A 25,207-nucleotide genomic window follows, 5' to 3' on the forward strand; every position below is an offset into this window, starting at 1 on the left:
ACCACAGTTATATAGTCACACCACAGTTATATAGTCACACCACTGTTACAGGGTCTTTATATAGTCACACCACTATTACAGGGTCCTTATATAGTCACACCACTGTTACAGGGTCCTTATATAGTCACACCACTGTTATATAGTCACACCACTGTTATATAGTCACACCACTGTTATATAGTCACACCACTATTACAGGGTCCTTATATAGTCACACCACTTATATAGTCACACCACTGTTACAGGGTCATTATATAGTCACACCACTGTTATATAGTCACACCACAGTTATATAGTCACACCACTGTTACAGGGTCATTATATAGTCACACCACTATTACATGGTCGTTACATAGTCACACCACTGTTATATAGTCACACCACAGTTATATAGTCACACCACTGTTACAGGGTCATTATATAGTCACACCACTATTACATGGTCGTTATATAGTCACACCACTGTTATATAGTCACACCACTGTTACAGGGTCATTATATAGTCACACCACTATTACATGGTCGTTACATAGTCACACCACAGTTATATAGTCACACCACTGTTACAGGGTCATTATATAGTCACACCACTGTTACAGGGTCGTTATATAGTCACACCACTGTTACAGGGTCACTATATAGTCACACCACTGTTACAGGGTCACTATATAGTCACACCACTGTTACAGGGTCATTATATAGTCACACCACTGTTACAGGGTCACTATATAGTCACACCACTGTTACAGGGTCGTTATATAGTCACACCACTGTTATATAGTCACACCACAGTTACAGGGTCATTATATAGTCACACCACAGTTACAGGGTCATTATATAGTCACACCACTGTTACAGGGTCATTATATAGTCACACCACTGTTACAGGGTCACTATATAGTCACACCACTGTTACAGGGTCATTATATAGTCACACCACTGTTACAGGGTCACTATATAGTCACACCACTGTTACAGGGTCACTATATAGTCACACCACTGTTACAGGGTCGTTATATAGTCACACCACTGTTATATAGTCACACCACTGTTATATAGTCACACCACTGTTATATAGTCACAGCACAGTTATATAGTCACACCACTGTTACAGGGTCCTTATATAGTCACACCACTGTTACAGGGTCATTATATAGTCACACCACTGTTACAGGGTCATTATATAGTCACACCACTGTTACAGGGTCATTATATAGTCACACCACTGTTACAGGGTCGTTATATAGTCACAGCACAGTTATATAGTCACACCACAGTTACAGGGTCATTATATAGTCACACCACTATTACAGGGTCATTATATAGTCACACCACTGTTACAGGGTCGTTATATAGTCACACCACTGTTCCAGGGTCCTTATATAGTCACACCACTGTTACAGGGTCCTTATATAGTCACACCACTGTTACAGGGTCCTTATATAGTCACAGCACAGTTATATAGTCACTCCACTGTTACAGGGTCGTTATATAGTCACACCACTGTTATATAGTCACACCACTGTTATATAGTCACAGCACAGTTATATAGTCACACCACTGTTACAGGGTCCTTATATAGTCACACCACTGTTACAGGGTCCTTATATAGTCACACCACTGTTACAGGGTCCTTATATAGTCACACCACTGTTACAGGGTCCTTATATAGTCACAGCACTGTTACAGGGTCATTATATAGTCACAGCACTGTTACAGGGTCATTATATAGTCACACCACTGTTATATAGTCACAGCACTGTTACAGGGTCATTATATAGTCACATCACAGTTATATAGTCACACCACTGTTACAGGGTCATTATATAGTCACAGCACTGTTACAGGGTCATTATATAGTCACACCACTGTTATATAGTCACACCACTGTTACAGGGTCATTATATAGTCACACCACTGTTACAGGGTCATTATATAGTCACACCACTGTTACAGGGTCGTTATATAGTCACACCACTGTTACAGGGTCGTTATATAGTCACACCACTGTTACAGGGTCCTTATATAGTCACACCACTGTTACAGGGTCGTTATATAGTCACACCACTGTTACAGGGTCGTTATATAGTCACACCACTGTTACAGGGTCGTTATATAGTTAACTGCCTTGTTCAGCGGCAGAACGACAGATTTTTAACTTGTTAGCTCGGGGATGCGATCTAGCAACCTTTCGGTTACTGGCTCAACTCGCTAACCACTAGGCTACCTGCCGTTATATGGTCATTATATAGTGTTAGCAACCGCCTATAGAAACCTCAGGAAAACGTTGCTGTTACAGGTCCAATGCAGACGTTTTTACCTCAATATTAAATTATTTGGTCAATAAGAAACAAAAATTGTTCCTTAGCAAAGAGCAATTTCTCAAGAAAGAATTTTGCTAGGACTGTTTGGGAGTGGTCTGAGTAGAGAGGGAGAAACTGAAAATGTATTGTTGGCAGAGAGATTCTTATTGGTCTAATAACAAATGGACTGCATAGTGATGTCACCATGGAAGGCCAAAACTCCATCCAACTAAAACAGGTTGTAATTTCAGCTGGCCCTGTCAAACAGCTGGCCCTGTCAAATAGCTGGCCCTGTCAAACAGCTGGCCCTGTCAAATAGCTGGCCCTGTCAAACAGCTGGCCGACTAAAATGGCATTGTCATATTCACAAAATTACTCCAACTCATAGTGTAAATATATAGAAAACACAGGACAATCACGTTTCTCACTGCACTGGGCCATTGATGATAACGTACGGCTGTAAATCATGAATAATCAGGTAGGAAACCCATCTCTGATAGCATACCTTGTGTCTCAGTCTGAACAGGTCCTCCCATACACAGACTGGTAGCGAAGCTGGAGGTCGAAGACTTCAGGGCCTCGTTGTCTCTGACCAGTTCCTCTACACGCTGACGCAACTTAGAAGCCTCCCACTGAGACTCCTCCAACAGGTCTCCTACACACCAAACCATTAGTAACAACCCTATTCACAGCAGTAACAGGTCTCCTACACACCAAACCATTAGTAACAACCCTATTCACAGCAGTAAGAAACTGCTCCTACACACCAGAGACAGCTAGAAACAGCTTGATTTGAAGTAGGCCTAGTCACTTGTTCATTTTGGGTTGTGGCATATAGATGAATATGTTATTCACAGTCTACATGACCTATAATACGTGATGGATAGACAGTAGCTAGTGTTTCTGATGACTAACAACTAAATCATGCCGACCCTGAGAACATTACTCATTACAGAGAAACAGCACATAACCAAAGAATGGACTACGCCAACACTCACTAGTCCCAAGTCACTACAGAGAAACTCCCTGCAAACATTACAAGACACAGCCAAAGAATGGAATCAGGTCTAACCACATTGTTCCTACAAGGCTATGAGAATGGAATATGTAGCTATAATGTATAGGTCACAACACTAATCTAGACAGATGAGTGTGATGAGGGTTGTGGTTGTGTAGGGTATGGTCTCAGGTCTACAGTGGCATTGGTACAACGTCACAAGTACCTTCACTAACACAGATATATGGAGGGGGGTGTTGTTGTTTAAAGAGCTGTAGTCTTACATGGAATATAATCATTTGAAATTCCCCGAACTAAAATCTTACATAATGTGGTCAAATGCCTGATTACATTCTGTCCACAAGAGATTAGGATCCTAATAAAGAGCTGGTGATCTAGACCAGAGAGGTAGTATATATATCAGATTAGGATCCTAATAAAGAGCTGGTGATCTAGACCAGAGAGGTAGTATATATATCAGATTAGGATCCTAATAAAGAGCTGGTGATCTAGACCAGAGAGGTAGTATATATCAGATTAGGATCCTAATAAAGAGCTGGTGATCTAGACCAGAGAGGTAGTATATATCAGATTAGGATCCTAATAAAGAGCTGGTGATCTAGACCAGAGAGGTAGTATATATCAGATTAGGATCCTAATAAAGAGCTGGTGATCTAGACCAGAGAGGTAGTATATATCAGATTAGGATCCTAATAAAGAGCTGGTGATCTAGACCAGAGAGGTAGTATATATATCAGATTAGGATCCTAATAAAGAGCTGATGATCTAGACCAGAGAGGTAGTATATATCAGATTAGGATCCTAATAAAGAGCTGGTGATCTAGACCAGAGAGGTAGTATATATATCAGATTAGGATCCTAATAAAGAGCTGGTGATCTAGACCAGAGAGGTAGTATATATATCAGATTAGGATCCTAATAAAGAGCTGGTGATCTAGACCAGAGAGGTAGTATATATATCAGATTAGGATCCTAATAAAGAGCTGGTGATCTAGACCAGAGAGGTAGTATATATCAGATTAGGATCCTAATAAAGAGCTGGTGATCTAGACCAGAGAGGTAGTATATATCAGATTAGGATCCTAATAAAGAGCTGGTGATCTAGACCAGAGAGGTAGTATTATATCACAAAAGCAGGTACGGACCTAAGCTCTTGAGTCCCTTCATCCTCTCTCTGAGCACGCTGTTCTCTTCCAGTAGTAGTCTGTAGCTTCCCCCTCCACCGTTGCTGCCCTCCTCCCTGGCCTCTCTGGGCTTAGCCTCACCCCCGCCTGGGTCGTAGATACGATAGGGCCCTTTTCCTTCCATCGCCACTGATTCACTTACCAGGCATGGTGCTGGGAACTGGAGGAACAACAGAACAGAAACATCAATAGGAAAGAACCAATAGAAAAAGAGAGGCAGAGCTGTGTGGGAGGTTTCAGTTAGGGAATGTGTTTTGACTGTGCTCAGTAACTTCTGTGACAGTATGGGGAAATAGGCTAATGTCATTTTTACCGTTTGTCATGGGAGAACCTATACTTCAGTAGCCAGATCCCAGATCTGTTTTTACCATCACATCAACTCCCTGGCATGGCAATGAGTGACCAGGAGTTAACTAACTGATCTGGTACCAGGCTAAGTCAATAGCTATATCACACAAGGCTAAGGGGGAAACTAATAGGCATTGAGATGTTTAACCTGCCATAACAAAATGCATACCACATACATGACGAAAAGTACTAACTTTATACTGCCTAAGGAGAAGTACTAACCTTATACTACCTAATACAGGAGGAAAAGTACTAACCTCATACTACCTAATACAGGAGAAGTACTAACCTCATACAACCTAATACAGGAGAAGTACTAACCTCATACAACCTAATACAGGAGAAGTACTAACCTCATACAACCTAATACAGGAGGAGAAGTACTAACCTTATACAGGGGAAGACGTTTGGTTATATAACAAGCATTGTGTTGGTTCCCCACCCTAAACCATTTACAAAGTAAAGAGTCTTTAACGCCACCATCAAAAGGGGATTTCTGCAAAAGCTATTGAGACACAATCATTTGAATGTGTAACTTACACACACCGATGTGTTCAAGTCATTGAGTGATAACAAGGATATAACAATGCCACACTGGAGAATGGCCCGCAGAAAAAGGACCATGCAATATTTAAACTGAACTTCCAGCCAGACAGATGAGAAACAAAGACATTGTACAGTAACCAGATGATTTGAAAGACCCTTGCTAGTGCAGTTGACATCCGTTGCAAAATATAATAATGAAATGAAAGACAAGACATTCTTTTAGAAAACGTCATCATTCAAACCAATTGAAGCTGGATGTTGTCATGAGATGTGATGACATCAACCTCACGTTACAACACCACATCATCATCATCATCATCACCCAACTCACTCTGGCGTCTTTTCGGCCTCTCTTTCTTTCTTCGTTCATTATTGATTAGAAGAGACGGCTAAAGTGTCCAGTCCAGAAAAGATAAAGGTCCCTGATTAGATGACAAGCGAGAACAACATCTGTCGCGGTTCAGTAGTTAGTAGCGACATCCGACTGTTACACTAGTTTAGTTAATATTAATGACTAGCCATGAAGCTAGCTAACGTTAGTCATCAGTTGCTATATGCTAGGATGTTGGAAAACCGTCAGCTAACAAGTAGGACATCAGACTGTTTAGCAAGCTAACATTATGCTTACTTGAACGATAGCTAATTCATATTATCCGTTAGCTAGCTATCTGTCAAAGTATTTCTACAAGATAACCTGGCTAACCCGTTAGCTGATTGTCATGCAAATACTAGCTAACATGACAGATGATATCTTACAGATAACTAACTAACGTTAACTAGCCATTTGCTACGCATCAAAACCAGTGTGTTTCCTGATAACGTAGCTAGCCAGCTTTAAATTAATTTCATGGTAACCAAAGAACAAAGAGATCGTTGGCTTGTGTTAGCTACCTTTCTGCTTCAGTGGCTCCTTCGATTTGCCCAGACAACCAATTGCGGAAGTGGTCTCTGCTGTAACCTGGGAAAGTCCACCTCGCTCTCGTCTGATGTAAACAGCTGTGGTTGACAACCGGGCCGACCAATGCAGACGCTTGACATAGACTGGTGTAATCTTTAAAGAGACAGTGCAGGGTTTTGCTCCAAACCTTGGTAATGTAGGGATTGGGACTGCACGACTACAGTCAGAGTAAGGATTTGACCGGTTACCTTCTACCACCAGGGCTTCAAAGCTACAACGGTTAGCTGAAACAATAACAAAGCAGACAACACACTTTGTTATCAGGCCTCTGATATGGACCTGGAGTCATTGTAACCATTCTCCAATTCATAGACAGAGCTGTAGATGCAAGGAGGACTGACCATCCATGATATAACTTATTGTTATGAGGCTATACAGTGTTAGTTTATTCTTAAATTGTTTACAAACATTGGAGTAAAACAAGTTTATATTTCGGGTTCAGATGGGGTAGACAGTTAAACTAATCTCATGAGGCATTTACCAATTGTATTCTTCAAGAATCAATGGGTATATATCATTAATTTATTAGTCAAAAAAAAAAGGATGTAGCAACTATGGATTCTAGCTATTAGCTCCACACGTCTAGGCAGAGGCTGTAGTACAGTCACACATTCACTACTCCTTTACAGCACACCTCTAGGGAGAGGCTGTAGTACAGTCACATAGACTTCACTACTCCTTCACAGCTCCACACCTCTAGGCAGAGGCTGTAGTACAGTCACATAGAATTCACTACTCCTTCACAGCTCCACACCTCTAGGGAGAGGCTGTAGTACAGTCACATAGAATTCACTACTCCTTCTCAGCTCCACACCTCTAGGCAGAGGCTGTAGTACAGTCACATAGAATTCACTACTCCTTTACAGCTCACCTCTAGAAAGAGGCTGTAGTACAGTCACATAGACTTCACTACTCCTTCACAGCTCCACACCTCTAGAAAGAGGCTGTAGTACAGTCACATAGACTTCACTAATCCTTCACAGCTCCACACCTCTAGGCAGAGGCTGTAGTACAGTCACATAGACTTCACTACTCCTTCTCAGCTCCACACCTCTAGGCAGAGGCTGTAGTACAGTCACATAGAATTCACTACTCCTTTACAGCTCACCTCTAGAAAGAGGCTGTAGTACAGTCACATAGACTTCACTACTCCTTCACAGCTCCACACCTCTAGAAAGAGGCTGTAGTACAGTCACATAGACTTCACTACTCCTTCACAGCTCCACACCTCTAGGTAGAGGCTGTAGTACAGTCACATAGACTTCACTACTCCTTTACAGCACACCTCTAGGGAGAGGCTGTAGTACAGTCACACATTCACTACTCCTTTACAGCACACCTCTAGGGAGAGGCTGTAGGACAGTCACATAGACTTCACTACTACTTCAAAAGCTCCACACCTATAGGCAGAGGCTGTAGTACAGTCACATAGACTTCACTACTCCTTCACAGCTCCACACCTCTAGGGAGAGGCTGTAGTACAGTCACATAGACTTCACTACTCCTTCACAGCTCCACACCTCTAGGGAGAGGCTGTAGTACAGTCACATAGACTTCACTACTCCTTCACAGCTCCTCACCTCTAGAAAGAGGTTGTAGTACAGTCACACATTCACTACTCCTTTACAGCACACCTCTAGGGAGAGGCTGTAGTACAGTCACATAGACATCACTACTACTTCACAGCTCCACACCTCTAGGGAGAGGCTGTAGTACAGTCACATAGACTTCACTACTCCTTTACAGCTCCACACCTCTAGGGAGAGGCTGTAGTACAGTCACATAGACTTCACTACTCCTTCACAGCTCCACACCTCTAGGGAGAGGCTGTAGTACAGTCACATAGACTTCACTACTTCTTTAAAAGCTCTACAATAGGCTGAATTATTATTTCCATGATGTTCTATCTATGCACAATGAACTTTGGAACAACCTTGATAAAGATTGGAATCCCATGATGGGTGACCTCCAAACACTAGATGCAACCAAAACCAATAATGAAAAGAAAATAATGCCTAAACATGAACTGCTATTGACCAAAATAGGTGAGACAGTGCGTCTGCACCATAGAGATAGATAGAGCACTAATTTTTGTATCTGTGCCAGTATGGCGTCTGTGACCGCACGGGCAGCGTCATTGAGGCTCTCCATTTTGAAGACATACATTTTCTTCTTCACGATTGGCTGATCCCTCCTGATGTCCCGGTTGGACATGAGTCCTACAGAGTCACCAACAGGGATCAGTCAATGAAGTTGGAAGTCCAACTAGTTGACTACATTAAAATGGTGGAAGCCCTAAATTGCGCTGGCCATGCTAACACAGCCTTTTGGCCACTAGAGGCCTCTCTCATTCTCTATGGTCTGTGGGACCCATTGGACACCATATTCAGGGTTGAGGAGTAATGTATTCAGATTTTTTTTTAAACAGTAACTGTAATCAGTTACATTACCAGCAAACATATTGTAATCAGATTATCGCTACTTTTGAAAAACTAGATGATTACTTCTTGGATTACTTTTAAATTCTGAAAGGATGTTTTCTAAATGACATTCAATTCAGCATTGAAAAGAAACGCAAGTTTAAGTTTGTTCCACCTGAGCGAATCTGACTACAAATCAGGGACCACTATGATAACGTACCAAATGTGTTTTATAGATCCTTTTTATCTTCTAATTAATACCTCTTAAAGGGAAGGTCATCTGAATGTAATCAGATTACATTACTGAGTTTGGGTAATCCCAAATTTACATTACTGATTGCAATTTTGGACTGGTAACTAGAAACTGTAACACATTACATTTAGAAAGTAACCTAGCCGGGGCGGCAGGGTAGCCTAGTGGTTAAATCGTTGGACTAGTACCTGGAAGGTTGCAAGTTCAAATCCCCGAGCTGCCAAGGTACAAATCTCTCGTTCTGCCCCTGAACAGGCAGTTAACCCACTGTTCCTAGGCTGTCATTGAAAATAAGAATTTGTTCTTAACTGACTTTCCTAGTTAAATAAAGGTCAAATTAAAATAGCCAACCCTGGCCATAACCAACCTTAAGGCCTACAAGACTGAAAAACTTTGTTTGCGGCCCTGGGGGCGACACAACAGTTCACTCATGTCAGGCCAGGTAACCATCACAATGGTTAAAACTTGAATCTAGGTTGTCTGCGTGACACACGACTGGGTTTCATTCTTCCCTTTCCATCAAACCCAGTCGTGTGTCACGCAGACAACCTAGATTCAAACCCAGTTGGGACTAAAGACAATGTTAGCCCGCTGAGCTAAAGCTTAATCAAATCTGTTTTTCGACAACATTAATCTTCTAGCGCTGCAAAAATTTACATTTGGCGTTTACGTAACCAACAAAACATGTTTATATTGTGAATCAAGAAAAGCATAAAATGTTGTCTTGCTAAACAAGAGTAATTTTGTTTTATTGCTTATCTTGAACATTGGCTCACTGGTTTAGAATATAGTAGAATAGTAGAGTACGGTAGAGCAGAATATAGTAGAATAGTAGAGTACGGTAGAGCAGAATATAGTAGAATAGTAGAGTATGGTAGAGCAGAATATAGTAGAATAGTAGAGTACGGTAGAGCAGAATATAGTAGAGTATGGTAGAGCAGAATATAGTAGAATAGTAGAGTACGGTAGAGCAGAATATAGTAGAATAGTAGAGTACGGTAGAGCAGAATATAGTAGAATATAGTAGAGTATGGTAGAGCAGAATATAGTAGAATAGTAGAGTATGGTAGAGCAGAATATAGTAGAATAGTAGAGTATGGTAGAGCAGAATATAGTAGAATAGTAGAGTACGGTAGAGCAGAATATAGTAGAGTATGGTAGAGCAGAATATAGTAGAATAGTAGAGTACGGTAGAGCAGAATATAGTAGAATAGTAGAGTATGGTAGAGCAGAATATAGTAGAATATAGTAGAGTATGGTAGAGCAGAATATAGTAGAATAGTAGAGTATGGTAGAGCAGAATATAGTAGAATAGTAGAGTACGGTAGAGCAGAATATAGTAGAATAGTAGAGTATGGTAGAGCAGAATATAGTAGAATAGTAGAGTATGGTAGAGCAGAATATACTAGAATATAGTAGAATAGTAGAGTATGGTAGAGCAGAATATAGTAGAATAGTAGAGTATGGTAGAGCAGAATATAGTAGAATAGTAGAGTATGGTAGAGCACAATATAGTAGAATAGTAGAGTATGGTAGAGCAGAATATAGTAGAATATAGTAGAATAGTAGAGTATGGTAGAGCAGAATATAGTAGAATAGTAGAATATGGTAGAGCAGAATATAGTAGAATATAGTAGAATAGTAGAGTATGGTAGAGCAGAATATAGTAGAATAGTAGAGTATGGTAGAGCAGAATATAGTAGAATAGTAGAGTATGGTAGAGCAGAATATAGTAGAATAGTAGAGTATGGTAGAGCAGAATATAGTAGAATATAGTAGAATATGGTAGAGCAGAATATAGTAGAATAGTAGAGTACGGTAGAGCAGAATATAGTAGAGTATGGTAGAGCAGAATATAGTAGAATAGTAGAGTATGGTAGAGCAGAATATAGTAGAATAGTAGAGTATGGTAGAGCAGAATATAGTAGAATAGTAGAGTATGGTAGAGCAGAATATAGTAGAGTATGGTAGAGCAGAATATACTAGAATATAGTAGAATAGTAGAGTATGGTAGAGCAGAATATAGTAGAATAGTAGAGTATGGTAGAGCAGAATATAGTAGAATATAGTAGAATAGTAGAGTATGGTAGAGCAGAATATAGTAGAATAGTAGAGTACGGTAGAGCAGAATATAGTAGAGTATGGTAGAGCAGAATATAGTAGAATAGTAGAGTATGGTAGAGCAGAATATAGTAGAATAGTAGAGTATGGTAGAGCAGAATATACTAGAATATAGTAGAATAGTAGAGTATGGTAGAGCAGAATATAGTAGAATAGTAGAGTATGGTAGAGCAGAATATAGTAGAATATAGTAGAATAGTAGAGTATGGTAGAGAGCAGAATATAGTAGAATAGTAGAGTATGGTAGAGCAGAATATAGTAGAATAGTAGAGTATGGTAGAGCAGAATATAGTAGAATAGTAGAATATGGTAGAGCAGAATATAGTAGAATATAGTAGAATAGTAGAGTATGGTAGAGCAGAATATAGTAGAATAGTAGAGTATGGTAGAGCAGAATATAGTAGAATAGTAGAGTATGGTAGAGCAGAATATAGTAGAATAGTAGAGTATGGTAGAGCAGAATATAGTAGAATAGTAGAGTATGGTAGAGCAGAATATAGTAGAATAGTAGAGTAGAAAATAGCGGTAGAATATAGCAGAATATAGTAGAGCATAGTAGAGTATGGTAGAGCAGAATATAGTAGAATAGTACGGTAGAGCAGAATATAGAATAGTAATAGTAGAGTATAGTAGAATAGGTACGGTAGAGCAGAATATAGTAGAATAGTAGAGTACGGTAGAGCAGAATATAGTAGAATAGTAGAGTACGGTAGAGCAGAATATAGTAGAATAGTAGAGTACGGTAGAGCAGAATATAGTAGAATAGTAGAGTACGGTAGAGCAGAATATAGTAGAATAGTAGAGTACGGTAGAGCAGAATATAGTAGAATAGTAGAGTACGGTAGAGCAGAATATAGTAGAATAGTAGAGTACGGTAGAGCAGAATATAGTAGAATAGTAGAGTACGGTAGAGCAGAATATAGTAGAATAGTAGAGTACGGTAGAGCAAAATAGAGTAGAATAGTAGAGTACGGTAGAGCAGAATATAGTAGAATAGTAGAGTACGGTAGGGCAGAATAGAGTAGAATAGTGTACAGTAAAATAGAGTAGAATAGAGTACAGTAGAGCAGAATAGAGTACAGTAGAGTAGACTAGAGTACAGTAGAGTAGAATAGAGTACAGTAAAGTAGAATAGAGTACAGTAAAGTAAAATAGAATAGAGTACAGTAGAGTAGAATAGAATAGAGTACAGTAGAGCAGGATAGAGTACAGTAAAGTATAGTAGAATAGAGTGCGGTAGAGTATAATAGAATAGAGAACAGTAGAGTAGAATAGAGTACAGTAAAGTAGAATAGAGTACAGTAGAGCAGGATAGAGTACAGTAAAGTATAGTAGAATAGAGTAGACTAGAGTACAGTAGAGTATAATAGAATAGAGTAGAATAGAGTACAGTAGAGTATAATAGAATAGAGTAGACTAGAGTACAGTAGAGTAGAATAGAGTACAGTAGAATAGAGTACAGTATAGTATAATAGAATAGAGTAGAATAGAGTACAGTAAAGTAGAATAGAGTACAGTAGAGTAGAATAGAGTTCAGTATAGCATAATAGAATAGAGTACAGTAGAGTAGAATAGAGTTCAGTAAAGTAGAATAGATTAGAATAGAGTACAGTAGAGTATAATAGAACAGAGTAGAGTATAATACAGTAGAGTATAATATAATAGAGTATAATAGAGTACAGTAGAGTATAATAGAATAGAGTACAGTAGAGTAGAATAGAATAGAGCACAGTAGAGTAGAATAGAATAGAGTAGAGTAGAATAGATGGAGCCAGATCTAACGCAAATCTCCAATCTCCATTGAAATATTTTTTTAGTCCAGGACTCAGATTCATCTGTCCAGGTGGATACTGGCCCTTGATCTAGTGGCCCGTGGCCATGTGAGAAGTGGGTCGTCAGTTATGAGAAAACATTGAAAATCACGCCAGATCTAACGCAAATCACCATTTTTTTTCTTAATTTGTGCCGTTTTGAGGACGATTTGGGTCAGTTTCTCATTTCGGTCTTGTGCACTTCGGTCATTCAAGTTTCACAAAAACATTTAAATTAATATATTTTAAATATCAAAAGTTATCAAAATGTATTTTCTTCTTTGTAGGAATGAACGTCAAAGAATTTGCTGCAATACATGGCTCACGTTTGGCTTCTCCTCAAGAACAAAATACTGTGAAAAGTCCACACCTGGACTGTAGCTTGGTTGGATATGTGCTGAATGGAAGTCTGGAAAAGCTGGCTGATATTTGCACTGTTCAGTATAGGGTTTGTTTTTCATAACTCAGATTTACTGTTAATGCACACCAATAGTAACATGTTTATCTTTTTTTTTGGGGGGGGGGTGATTACAGAAATGTCATGTTATAATTTCGGATGTATTTTTTTTTTAAACAACAAATATGACCTATAATTACTCTCATACTAAGGTAAGCCATTTTTAAAAAATCGAATCAGTCAAAGAGAAACTATGACATCACATCAATGGAATTAAATGTTTTTATACCATATTACATTGGGGGTGGCAGGTAGCCTCGTGGTTTGAGCGTTGGGCCAGTAACCGGAAGGTTGCTGGATCGAATCCCTAAGCTGACAAGGTAAAAATCTGTCGTTCTGCCCCTGAACAAGGCAGTTAACCCACTGTTCCTAGGCTGTCATTGAAATGAGGAATTTGTTCTTAACTGACTTTCCTAGTAAAATAAACATCAAAACATATTTATATTTTTGATGTATTTGTCTGAAATAATTATAATTTTTATTTTAGATTAAATTAACCTATTTAATATTAACAATAATTCACAAATCAAATTGCATTTTTTTTAACTAACTTGATTCGCCCATGTACGCACACATTAGATGATTCATTCAGCGTGACCAAGTCAGAGTCAAAACGCTTCAACACAGGACTCTTTATAACCTAGACAAACTCTCTTATAACATCAAACAAAAATGACATCTATATATACAATTTGGAAAAAAGCGAACAAACATAAACTCACCCACACATTGAGCGTGTGTCCGAGAGACGCATTTTAAGGAAATTGGTGAATAAAGGGGGAAGCTATTTCAATGTTTTTAGAGAGACATGGGGAATTCCCACATAGAGAAAAGGGCCTGATACAGTTCATAGCCTAAACAGAAGAGAACAGAGCAGGACGACCTGGGTTCCGTCTAACTGCGCAGTAGTGTAGTCTGGCCTAAAGTGGACTACACAACCAGCGAAACAGACACAAAATACTCCCAGTCTGTTGCTGAATGTGTTAGTTATATTCTACACAGGAATACTAGTGTTGCAATGTACTCTTTATGAATCAAAACTAAAGTGTGCTGGAAATGACATTAAATGTCTCTTTGCACATTTAGTTTACATAACACAGAAATGAATGTCCATACAGTATAAGGCCTAATAACCAAGTTTAATCTCATTTATATTAAACTTGTCTAGTTAAATAAATAAAAAAATCTATGAATGTATAATAATTAACATGAAATAGGGATAACTGTGCGGTTGTTGTCTTTGTTTAAATGAACAGTGTTGGGCTGCTGCACGGTGCAGTTTAAATGAACAGTGTTGGGCTGCTGCACGGTGCAGTTTAAATGAACAGTGTTGGGCTGCTGCACGGTGCAGTTTAGATGAACAGTGTTGGGCTGCTGCACGGTGCAGTTTATATGAACAGTGTTGGGCTGCTGCACGGTGCAGTTTATATGAACAGTGTTGGGCTGCTGCAAGTTTAAATGAACAGTGTTGGGCTGCTGCGGTGCAGTTTAAATGAACAGTGTTGGGCTGCTGCACGGTGCAGTTTAAATGAACAGTGTTGGGCTGCTGCACGGTGCAGTTTAAATGAACAGTGTTGGGCTGCTGCACGGTGCAGTTTAAATGAACAGTGTTGGGCTGCTGCACGGTGCAGTTTAAATGGACAGTGTTGGGCTGCTGCACGGTGCAGTTTAAATGAACAGTGTTGGGCTGCTGCACGGTGCAGTTTAAATGAACAGTGTTGGGCTGCTGCAGTTTAAATGAACAGTGTTGGGCTGCTGCAGGTGTATTTAAATGAACAGTGTTGGGCTGCTGCACGGTGCAGTTTAAATGGACAGTTGGGCTGCTGCGGTGAACAGTGTTGGGCTGCTGCACGGTGCAGTTTAAATGAACAGTGTTGGGCTGCTGCACGGTGCAGTTTAAATGAACAGTGTTGGGCTGCTGCACGGTGCAGTTTAAATGAACAGTGTTGGGCTGCTGCACGGTGCAGTTTAAATGGACAGTTTAAATGAACAGTGTTGGGCTGCTGCACGGTGCAGTTTAAATGAACAGTGTTGGGCTGCACGGTGCAGTTTAAATGGACAGTTGGGCTGCTGCACGGTGTTGTTTAAAATGAACAGTGTTGGGCTGCTGCTGCAGTTGTGCTGCAGTTTTAGATGAACAGTGTTGGGCTGCTGCACGGTGCAGTTTAAATGAACAGTTGGGCTGCTGCACGGTGCAGTTTAGATGAACAGTGTTGGGCTGCTGCACGGTGCAGTTTAAATGAACAGTGTTGGGCTGCTGCACGGTGCAGTTTAAATGAACAGTGTTGGGCTGCTGCACGGTGCAGTTTAAATGAACAGTGTTGGGCTGCTGCAGTTTAAATGAACAGTGTTGGGCTGCTGCAGTTTTAAATGGACAGTGTTGGGCTGCTGCACGGTGCAGTTTAAATGAACAGTGTTGGGCTGCTGCACGGTGCAGTTTAAATGAACAGTGTTGGGCTGCTGCACGGTGCAGTTTAAATGAACAGTGTTGGGCTGCTGCACGGTGCAGTTTAAATGAACAGTGTTGGGCTGCTGCACGGTGCAGTTTAAATGAACAGTGTTGGGCTGCTGCGGTGCTTTAAATGGACAGTTGGGCTGCACGGTGCAGTTTAAATGAACAGTGTTGGGCTGCTGCACGGTGCAGTTTAAATGAACAGTGTTGGGCTGCTGCACGGTGCAGTTTAAATGGACAGTGTTGGGCTGCTGCACGGTGCAGTTTAAATGAACAGTGTTGGGCTGCTGCACGCAGTTTAAATGAACAGTGTGCTGCTGCAGTTTAAATGAACAGTGTTGGGCTGCTGCACGGTGTAGTTTAAATGAACAGTGTTGGGCTGCTGCACGGTGCAGTTTAAATGGACAGTTGGGCTGCTGCACGGTGCAGTTTAAATGAACAGTGTTGGGCTGCTGCACGGTGCAGTTTAAATGAACAGTGTTGGGCTGCTGCACGGTGCAGTTTAAATGAACAGTGTTGGGCTGCTGCACGGTGCAGTTTAAATGAACAGTGTTGGGCTGCTGCACGGTGCAGTTTAAATGGACAGTTGGGCTGCTGCGCAGTGTTGGGCTGCTGCACGGTGCAGTTTAAATGAACAGTGTTGGGCTGCTGCACGGTGCAGTTTAAATGGACAGTTGGGCTGCTGCACGGTGCAGTTTAGATGAACAGTGTTGGGCTGCTGCACGGTGCAGTTTAAATGAACAGTGTTGGGCTGCTGCACGGTGCAGTTTAAATGGACAGTTGGGCTGCTGCAAAGATGAACAGTGTTGGGCTGCTGGCTTTAAATGAACAGTTGCTGCTGCGGTGCAGTTTAGATGAACAGTGTTGGGCTGCTGCAATGAAAATGTGTTGGGCTGCTGCACGGTGCAGTTTAAATGAACAGTGTTGGGCTGCTGCACGGTGCAAAATGAACAGTGTTGGGCTGCTGCACGGTGCAGTTTAAATGAACAGTGTTGGGCTGCTGCAGTTTAAATGGACAGTGTTGGGCTGCTGCAGTTTTAAATGAACAGTGTTGGGCTGCTGCGGTGCAGTTTAAATGAACAGTGTTGGGCTGCTGTGCAGTTTAAATGAACAGTGTTGGGCTGCTGCACGGTGCAGTTTAAATGAACAGTGTTGGGCTGCTGCGGTGCAGTTTAAATGAACAGTGTTGGGCTGCTGCACGGTGCAGTTTAAATGGAAGTTGGGCTGCTGCAGTGCAGTTTAGATGAACAGTGTTGGGCTGCTGCACGGTGCAGTTTAAATGAACAGTTGGGCTGCTGCTTTAGATGAACAGTGTTGGGCTGCTGTGCAGTTTAAATGAACAGTGTTGGGCTGCTGCACGGTGCAGTTTAAATGAACAGTGTTGGGCTGCTGCACGGTGCAGTTTAAATGAACAGTGTTGGGCTGCTGGGTGCAGTTTAAATGAACAGTGTTGGGCTGCTGCACGTGCAGTTTAAATGAACAGTGTTGTGCTGCACGGTGCAGTTTAAATGAACAGTGTTGGGCTGCTGCACGGTGCAGTTTAAATGAACAGTGTTGGGCTGCTGCACGGTGCAGTTTAAATGAACAGTGTTGGGCTGCTGCACACACGGTGGAACAGTGTTGGGCTGCTGCACGGTGCAGTTTAAATGGACAGTTTTGGGCTGCTGCACGGTGCAGTTTAAATGGACAGTGTTGGGCTGCTGCACGGTGCAGTTTAAATGGACAGTGTTGGGCTGCTGCACGGTGCAGTTTAAATGAACAGTGTTGGGCTGCTGCACGGTGCAGACTCTCTCTTGGCCTGATGTAGGGGATTTCCTCCTCTCTCAAAACCCTTTTTATCTTCTTTCCGCTTTTAACTCTGAGACGGCTTGACAACAGCTGCACTCACAAATACAGCTCATCACATAGAGTAAATCATACAGTACATCATACGTTATACAGTACATCATATATCATACAGTACATCATACGTTATACAGTACATCATACAGTACATCATATATCATTCATTACATCATATGTTATGCAGGACATGATACATCACACAGTACATCATACATCATACAGTACATTATACATCATACAGTACATCATATATCATTCATTACATCATATGTTATGCAGTACATTATACATCATACAGTACATGATACATCATACAGTACATTATACATCATACAGTACATCATACATCATACAGTACATCATACAGTACATCATATATCATTCAGTACATCATACATCATACATCATACAGTTCATCATACATCACACAGTACATCATACATCACACAGTACATCATACACCATACAGTACATCATACATCATACAGTACATCATACATCATACAGTACATCATACAGTACATCATATATCATTCAGTACATCATATGTTATGCAGTACATGATACATCACACAGTACATCATATATCATTCAGTACATCATATGTTATGCAGTACATGATACATCATACAGTACATCATACAGTACATCATACATCACACAGTACACCATACAGTACATCATACATCATACAGTACATCATACAGTACATCATACATTATACAGTACATCATACATCATAAAGTACATCATACATCATACATCATACAGTACATTATACAATACATTATACATCATACAGTAAATCATACATCATACAGTACATCATACTGTACAGTATACATCATACAGTACATCATACATTATACAGTACATTATACATTATACAGCACATCATACATAATACAGTACATCATACATCATTTATCATACAGTACATCATATATAGTACATCATACAGTACATCATACATCATGCATCATACAGTACATCATACAACATACAGTACATCATACATCATAGAGTACATCATACAACAAACTGTACACCATACAGTACATCATACATCATACAGTACATCATACATAATTTATCATACAGTACATATAGTACATCATACAGTACATCAAACATTACATACATCATACATACAGTACATCATACATCATACAGTACATCATACATAATTTATCATACAGTATATCATACATCATAGAGTACATCATACAACATACCCTACACCATACAGTATATCATATATCATACAGTACATCTTACATCATACAGTACATCATACATAATTTATCATACAGTATATCATATAGTACATCATACAGTACATCAAACATCACACAGTACATCAAACATCATACAGTGCATAATACAACATACAGTACATCATATAGTACATCATACAACATACAGTACATCATACAACATACAGTACATCATATAGTACATCATACATCATACAGTACATCATACAGTACATCATACAGTACATAATACATCATACAGTACATCATACATCATACAGTACATCATATAGTACATCATACAGTACATCATACATCATACAGTACATCATACAACATACAGTACATCATACATCATACAGTAATCATACATCATACAGTACATCATACATCATACAGTACATCATACTGTACATCATACATCATACAGTAAATCATACATCATACAGTACATCATATCAGTACATCATACAGTACATTATACATCATACAGTACATCATACATCATACATCATACATCAGTACATCATACATCACACAGTACATCATACATCATACAGTACATCATATATCATTCATTACATCATATGTTACAGTACATGATACATACATCATACAGTACATCATCATACAGTACATCATACATCATACAGTACATCATACATACATCATATATCATTCAGTACATCACATCATACATCATACAGTACATCATACATCACACAGTACATCATACATCACACAGTACATCATACACCATACAGTACATCATACATACAGTACATCATACATCATACAGTACATCATACAGTACATCATACATCATTCAGTACATCATATGTTATGCAGTACATGATACATCACATACATCATATATCATTCAGTACATCATACATCATATAGATACATCATACAGTACATCATACATCATACAGTACATCATAATCATACATACAGTACATCATACATCATACAGTACATCATACAGTACATCATACATTATACAGTACATCATACATCATAAAGTACATCATACATCAATATACAGTACATAATACATCATTACATCATACAGTAAATCATACATCATACTGTACATCATACAATACATCACAGTACATCATACATATACAGTACATCATTATACATCATAAAATACAGTACATCATACATCATTTATCAGTACATCATACATCATACATCATACAGTACATCATACATCATATCAGTACATCATACAACATACAGTATACATCATACAGTAAATCATACAACAAACTGTACATCATACTGTACAGTACATCATACATAATTTATCATACAGTATACATTAGTACATCATACATCATACAGTACATCATACATCATACAGTCCATCATCATACAGTACATCATACATCATACAGTACATCATACATCATACAGTACATCATACAGAACATCATACAACATACAGTACATCTTACATCATACAGTACATCATACATCATACAGTACATCATACATACACATACAGTACATCAAACATCACAGTACATCAAACATCATATACAACATACAGTACATCATATACATCATACATCATACAGTACATTATACAGTACATTATACATCATACATCATACAGTACATCATACAGTACATTATACATCATACAGTACATCATACATCATACAGTACATCATATAGTACATCATACAGTACATCATACATCATACAGTACATCAAACATCATACAGTACATTATACAACATACAGTACATCATACATTATACAGTACATTATACATCATACAGTACATCATACATTATACAGTACATCATACATCATACAGTACATCATACTGTACAGTATACATACATTATAAATCTCATTACATTCAGCAGATACTGAGACATTGTACATTATACATCATACAGTCATCATACATCATGATCATTCATACATCATTAACATCATACAGAATCATATATCATTCTTACATCATATGTTAGGAGGACGGATACATGATAATGGCTGATAGGAATGAGTGGAATGATTTCAAACACATGGTTTCTACAGTGTTTATCATTCAGTACATCATACATCATACATCATACAGTTCATCATACATCACACAGTCATACATCACACAGTACATCATACACCATACAGTACATCATACATCATACAGTACATCATACATCATACAGTGCCATACAGTACATCATATATCATTCAGTACATCATATGTTATGTCATGATACATCACACAGTACATCATATATCATTCAGTACATCAACTTACATCCCTCAGCAGCCTCCACTGATTCTAACTGTACACATAATTAACTATACACGGATACAGTACAAAACATTAAGAACATCATCATCATAAAGTACATCATACATCATACATCATACAGTACATTATACAATACATTATACATCATACAGTAAATCATACATCATACAGTACATCATACTGTACAGTATACATCATACAGTACATCATACATTATACAGTACATTATACATTATACAGCATGTACATAATACAGTACATCATACATCATTTATCATACAGTACATCATATATAGTACATCATACAGTACATCATACATCATGCATCATACAGTACATCATACAACAAACTGTACATCAAATCATAGCAGTTCATCATACAACAAACCCTGGCACCTACAGTACATCATACCCATACATATCAAAGACATCATGACATCAAACATTACACAGTACCATTCACCCTCTGAATCATACAGTACATCATACAAAAAACAAATCCTCATGTTTAACCTGTCTCACCCCAGTATATCATTCATACACATCTTTTACAGTGGATTTAAAATTTATCATACAGTTATCATATAGTACATCATACAGTACATCAAACATCACAGTACATCAAACATCATACAGGGTACATCATATAGTACATCATACAACATACAGTACATCATACAACATACAGTACATCATATAGTACATCATACATCATACAGTACATCATACAGTACATAAAATCATACAGGTGTCATACATCATACAGTATCATGTGTACATCATAACATCATACATCATACAGTACCAAACATCATATATAATCATTAGAGATCATACTCATAAAGTACCATACATCAAAGTGTATCAAATAAAGAACAAAATGGATGTGATTTAAAACAGAAAATGGTACAATTTATCTCATACAGTAATACCCTTTTGATGACTGGGATGACGGGCATCAACATCATACAGTACATTATAATGAGACATCAGTATCATTTTACATCATATGACTGAGTAAGAATACAACATCCTGTTTTTTCATAAGTACATTGGTACATCATACAGTACATCATACATCAACTACATCATACAGTACATCATATATCATTCAGTACATCATACATCATACATCATACACTTCATCTGAATCACACAGTACATCATGGTTCAACAGTACATCATACACCATACAGTACATCATACATCATACAGTACATCATACATCATACAGTACATCATACAGTAGGGAGTTTCATTCATTCATAAAGCAGTACATGATACATCACAGTACATCATATATCATTCAGTACATCATATAGTTAATCATTGAACTGTACATCATACATCATAAGTACATCATACATCACACAGTACACTAAACATCAGTGAACCACAGTACATCATACAGTACATCATACATTATACAGTACATCATACATCATAAAGTACATCATACATCATACATCATACAGTACATTATACAATACATTATACATCATACAGTAAATCATACATCATACAGTACATCATACTGTACAGTATACATCATACAGTACATCATACATTATACAGTACATTATACATTATACAGCACATCATACATAATACAGTACATCATACATCATTTATCATACAGTACATCATATATAGTACATCATACAGTACATCATACATCATGCATCATACAGTACATCATACAACATGCATCATATCATGAGTACATGTACAACAAACTGTACAACACAGGGCTTTAAATACAGTACATCATACATCATACAGTACATCATACATAATTTATCATACAGTATATCATACATCATAGAGTACATCATACAACATACCCTAATATACAGTATATCATATATTTTACATCTTACATCATACAGTGCATTTTTATCATACAATATCATGTGCATTTTACATCAAATATGTGCATTTTTACAGTGCAATAAACATGTACATCATATAGTACATCATACAACTTACAGTACATCATACAACATACAGTGCATCATTTACATCATAATATGTACATTTTTACACACATCATGTGCATTTTTACAGTACATCAACATCATGTACATCATTTTACACATCAATCATGTGCATTTTACAGTACATCATATAGGAAATCATACAGTGCATAATTCATACAACATACATTACATCATATGTACATCATACAACATACAGTACATCATACATCATACAGTACAACATACATCATACAGTACATCATATCGTACATCATACAGTTTCATACAACATACAGTACATATGGTACATCATACATCATTACATCACACAGTACATCATACATCATACAGTTTTACATCATACAGTATCATACATCATATTACATCATACACATCATACATATGGACATCAAACATCATACAGTACATCATACAACATACAGTACATCATACATTACAGTACATCACAACATACAGTACACGACATCATACATTACAGTACATAATACATCACACATCATACAGTACATCATTGTACATCATACAATATACAGTACATTTTCATACAGTACATCAATATAAAGTACATCATTCATACAGTACATCATGCATCATTTTACATTTACAATATTTGCATTTTTACACACAATATGTGCATTTTTACACACAGTATAGTGCATTTTTTTCAGGGGACAATATGGAGGTATTCCTAAAGAGGTGGGGTTTCAGGTGTCTCCGGAAGGTTTTACAACACACTGGGCTGAGCGGGATAGTGGTAGGGAGGCAGACAGGCCAGAGGTGGATGAACGCATTTTTACACACAATCATAAAGTACATCATACATCATACAGTTCATTCATACAGTACATCATATGGTACATCATACAGTAAATCATACATCATACAGTACATCATACTTTACAGTATACATCATAGAGTACATTTTCATACAGTACATCATACATCATACAGTCCATCACACAGTTCATACATCATACATACATCATGCATACAGTACATCATACAGAACATCATACAATATGGACCATACAGTACATCATACATCATTTACATCATACATCACAATATGTGCAAACATTATACAGTACATTATACCTCATACATCATACAACATTGGACATTATACATCATACTGTACATTATACAATATGGATCATAAGTTTTACATCATACATCATATGGTACATCAAACATCATTTACATCATATAGTACATTATACAGGATACATCATACAGTTCATACATTATACAGTACATTATACAATATGGACATCATACATTATACAGTACATTTTTATACACACATCATACAGTACATTATACAGCTCATTACATTCAGCAGATTGAGACATTGTGAATTAGTCACAGTCTGACATTCTATATTTTAACCACAGAAGGTTGGAGGCACACACGTGATATGGACTGGAGAGGAATTTTTCAAACACATGGTTTCTACAGTGTTTGATGCCATTCCATTTTTAGACATTACACAATATGGACCTAATTTTTACACACAATATGGACCTCCTCTATCAGACAACTACATCCCCTCAGCAGACCTCCACTGATTCTAACTGTACACATAATTAACTATACACGGAGACCTAAGAACACCTTTCCTACATTGGGTACAATTCCATGGACCTAATGTTTTACACACAATGGCTGGACCCTTTGGGAGGTGGACCATTCTTTACACACAAACTATGGAAAAATCCAGTAAGTTCTTGGCACAAAGCGGTGACCCTGGCACCTACTAATATTCAAAGACACTGAATTTTTACACATTCAATCTGATGGCGGACAACAACAAAACAAATCCTTGTTTAACCTGTCTCACCCCTTCATACACACTGTTTTATGGATTTAAAAATTGACTTCCATAATCATAGCTTTCACCAGTCTAAAATAATGGAAAAAGCAGGTGTTCTTAATTTTTACACTAACTGTA

The 25,207-nt window shown here is 38.1% G+C and overlaps 1 protein-coding gene across 7 annotated transcripts in view; it reads right to left on the bottom strand.

Moving 5' to 3' along the window:
* The window catches only part of tnip1 (TNFAIP3 interacting protein 1), a 94,680-nt gene extending 80,521 nt beyond the window's left edge, over positions 1-14,159 (bottom strand). For 5 of the 7 annotated variants that reach the window (XM_065019968.1, XM_065019966.1, XM_065019971.1 and 2 more), the window contains exons 1-3: positions 5,731-5,794; positions 4,467-4,665; positions 2,809-2,958 (exon numbers count right to left, since the gene is read on the bottom strand). In XM_065019968.1, the coding sequence (XP_064876040.1) occupies positions 2,809-2,958; positions 4,467-4,665; positions 5,731-5,769 (388 nt within the window). In that variant the 5' untranslated portion in view covers positions 5,770-5,794. Of the gene's footprint in view, positions 1-2,808; positions 2,959-4,466; positions 4,666-5,730; positions 5,795-6,290; positions 6,396-14,141 lie in introns of those variants that run through there. The other 2 variants (XM_065019970.1, XM_065019969.1) reach the window with 2 other exon arrangements.
* Positions 14,160-25,207: the final 11,048 nt, after the last annotated feature.

This window comes from Oncorhynchus nerka, linkage group LG6 (genome assembly GCF_034236695.1).
Source record: "Oncorhynchus nerka isolate Pitt River linkage group LG6, Oner_Uvic_2.0, whole genome shotgun sequence".
NCBI classification, from domain to species: Eukaryota; Metazoa; Chordata; class Actinopteri; order Salmoniformes; family Salmonidae; genus Oncorhynchus; species Oncorhynchus nerka.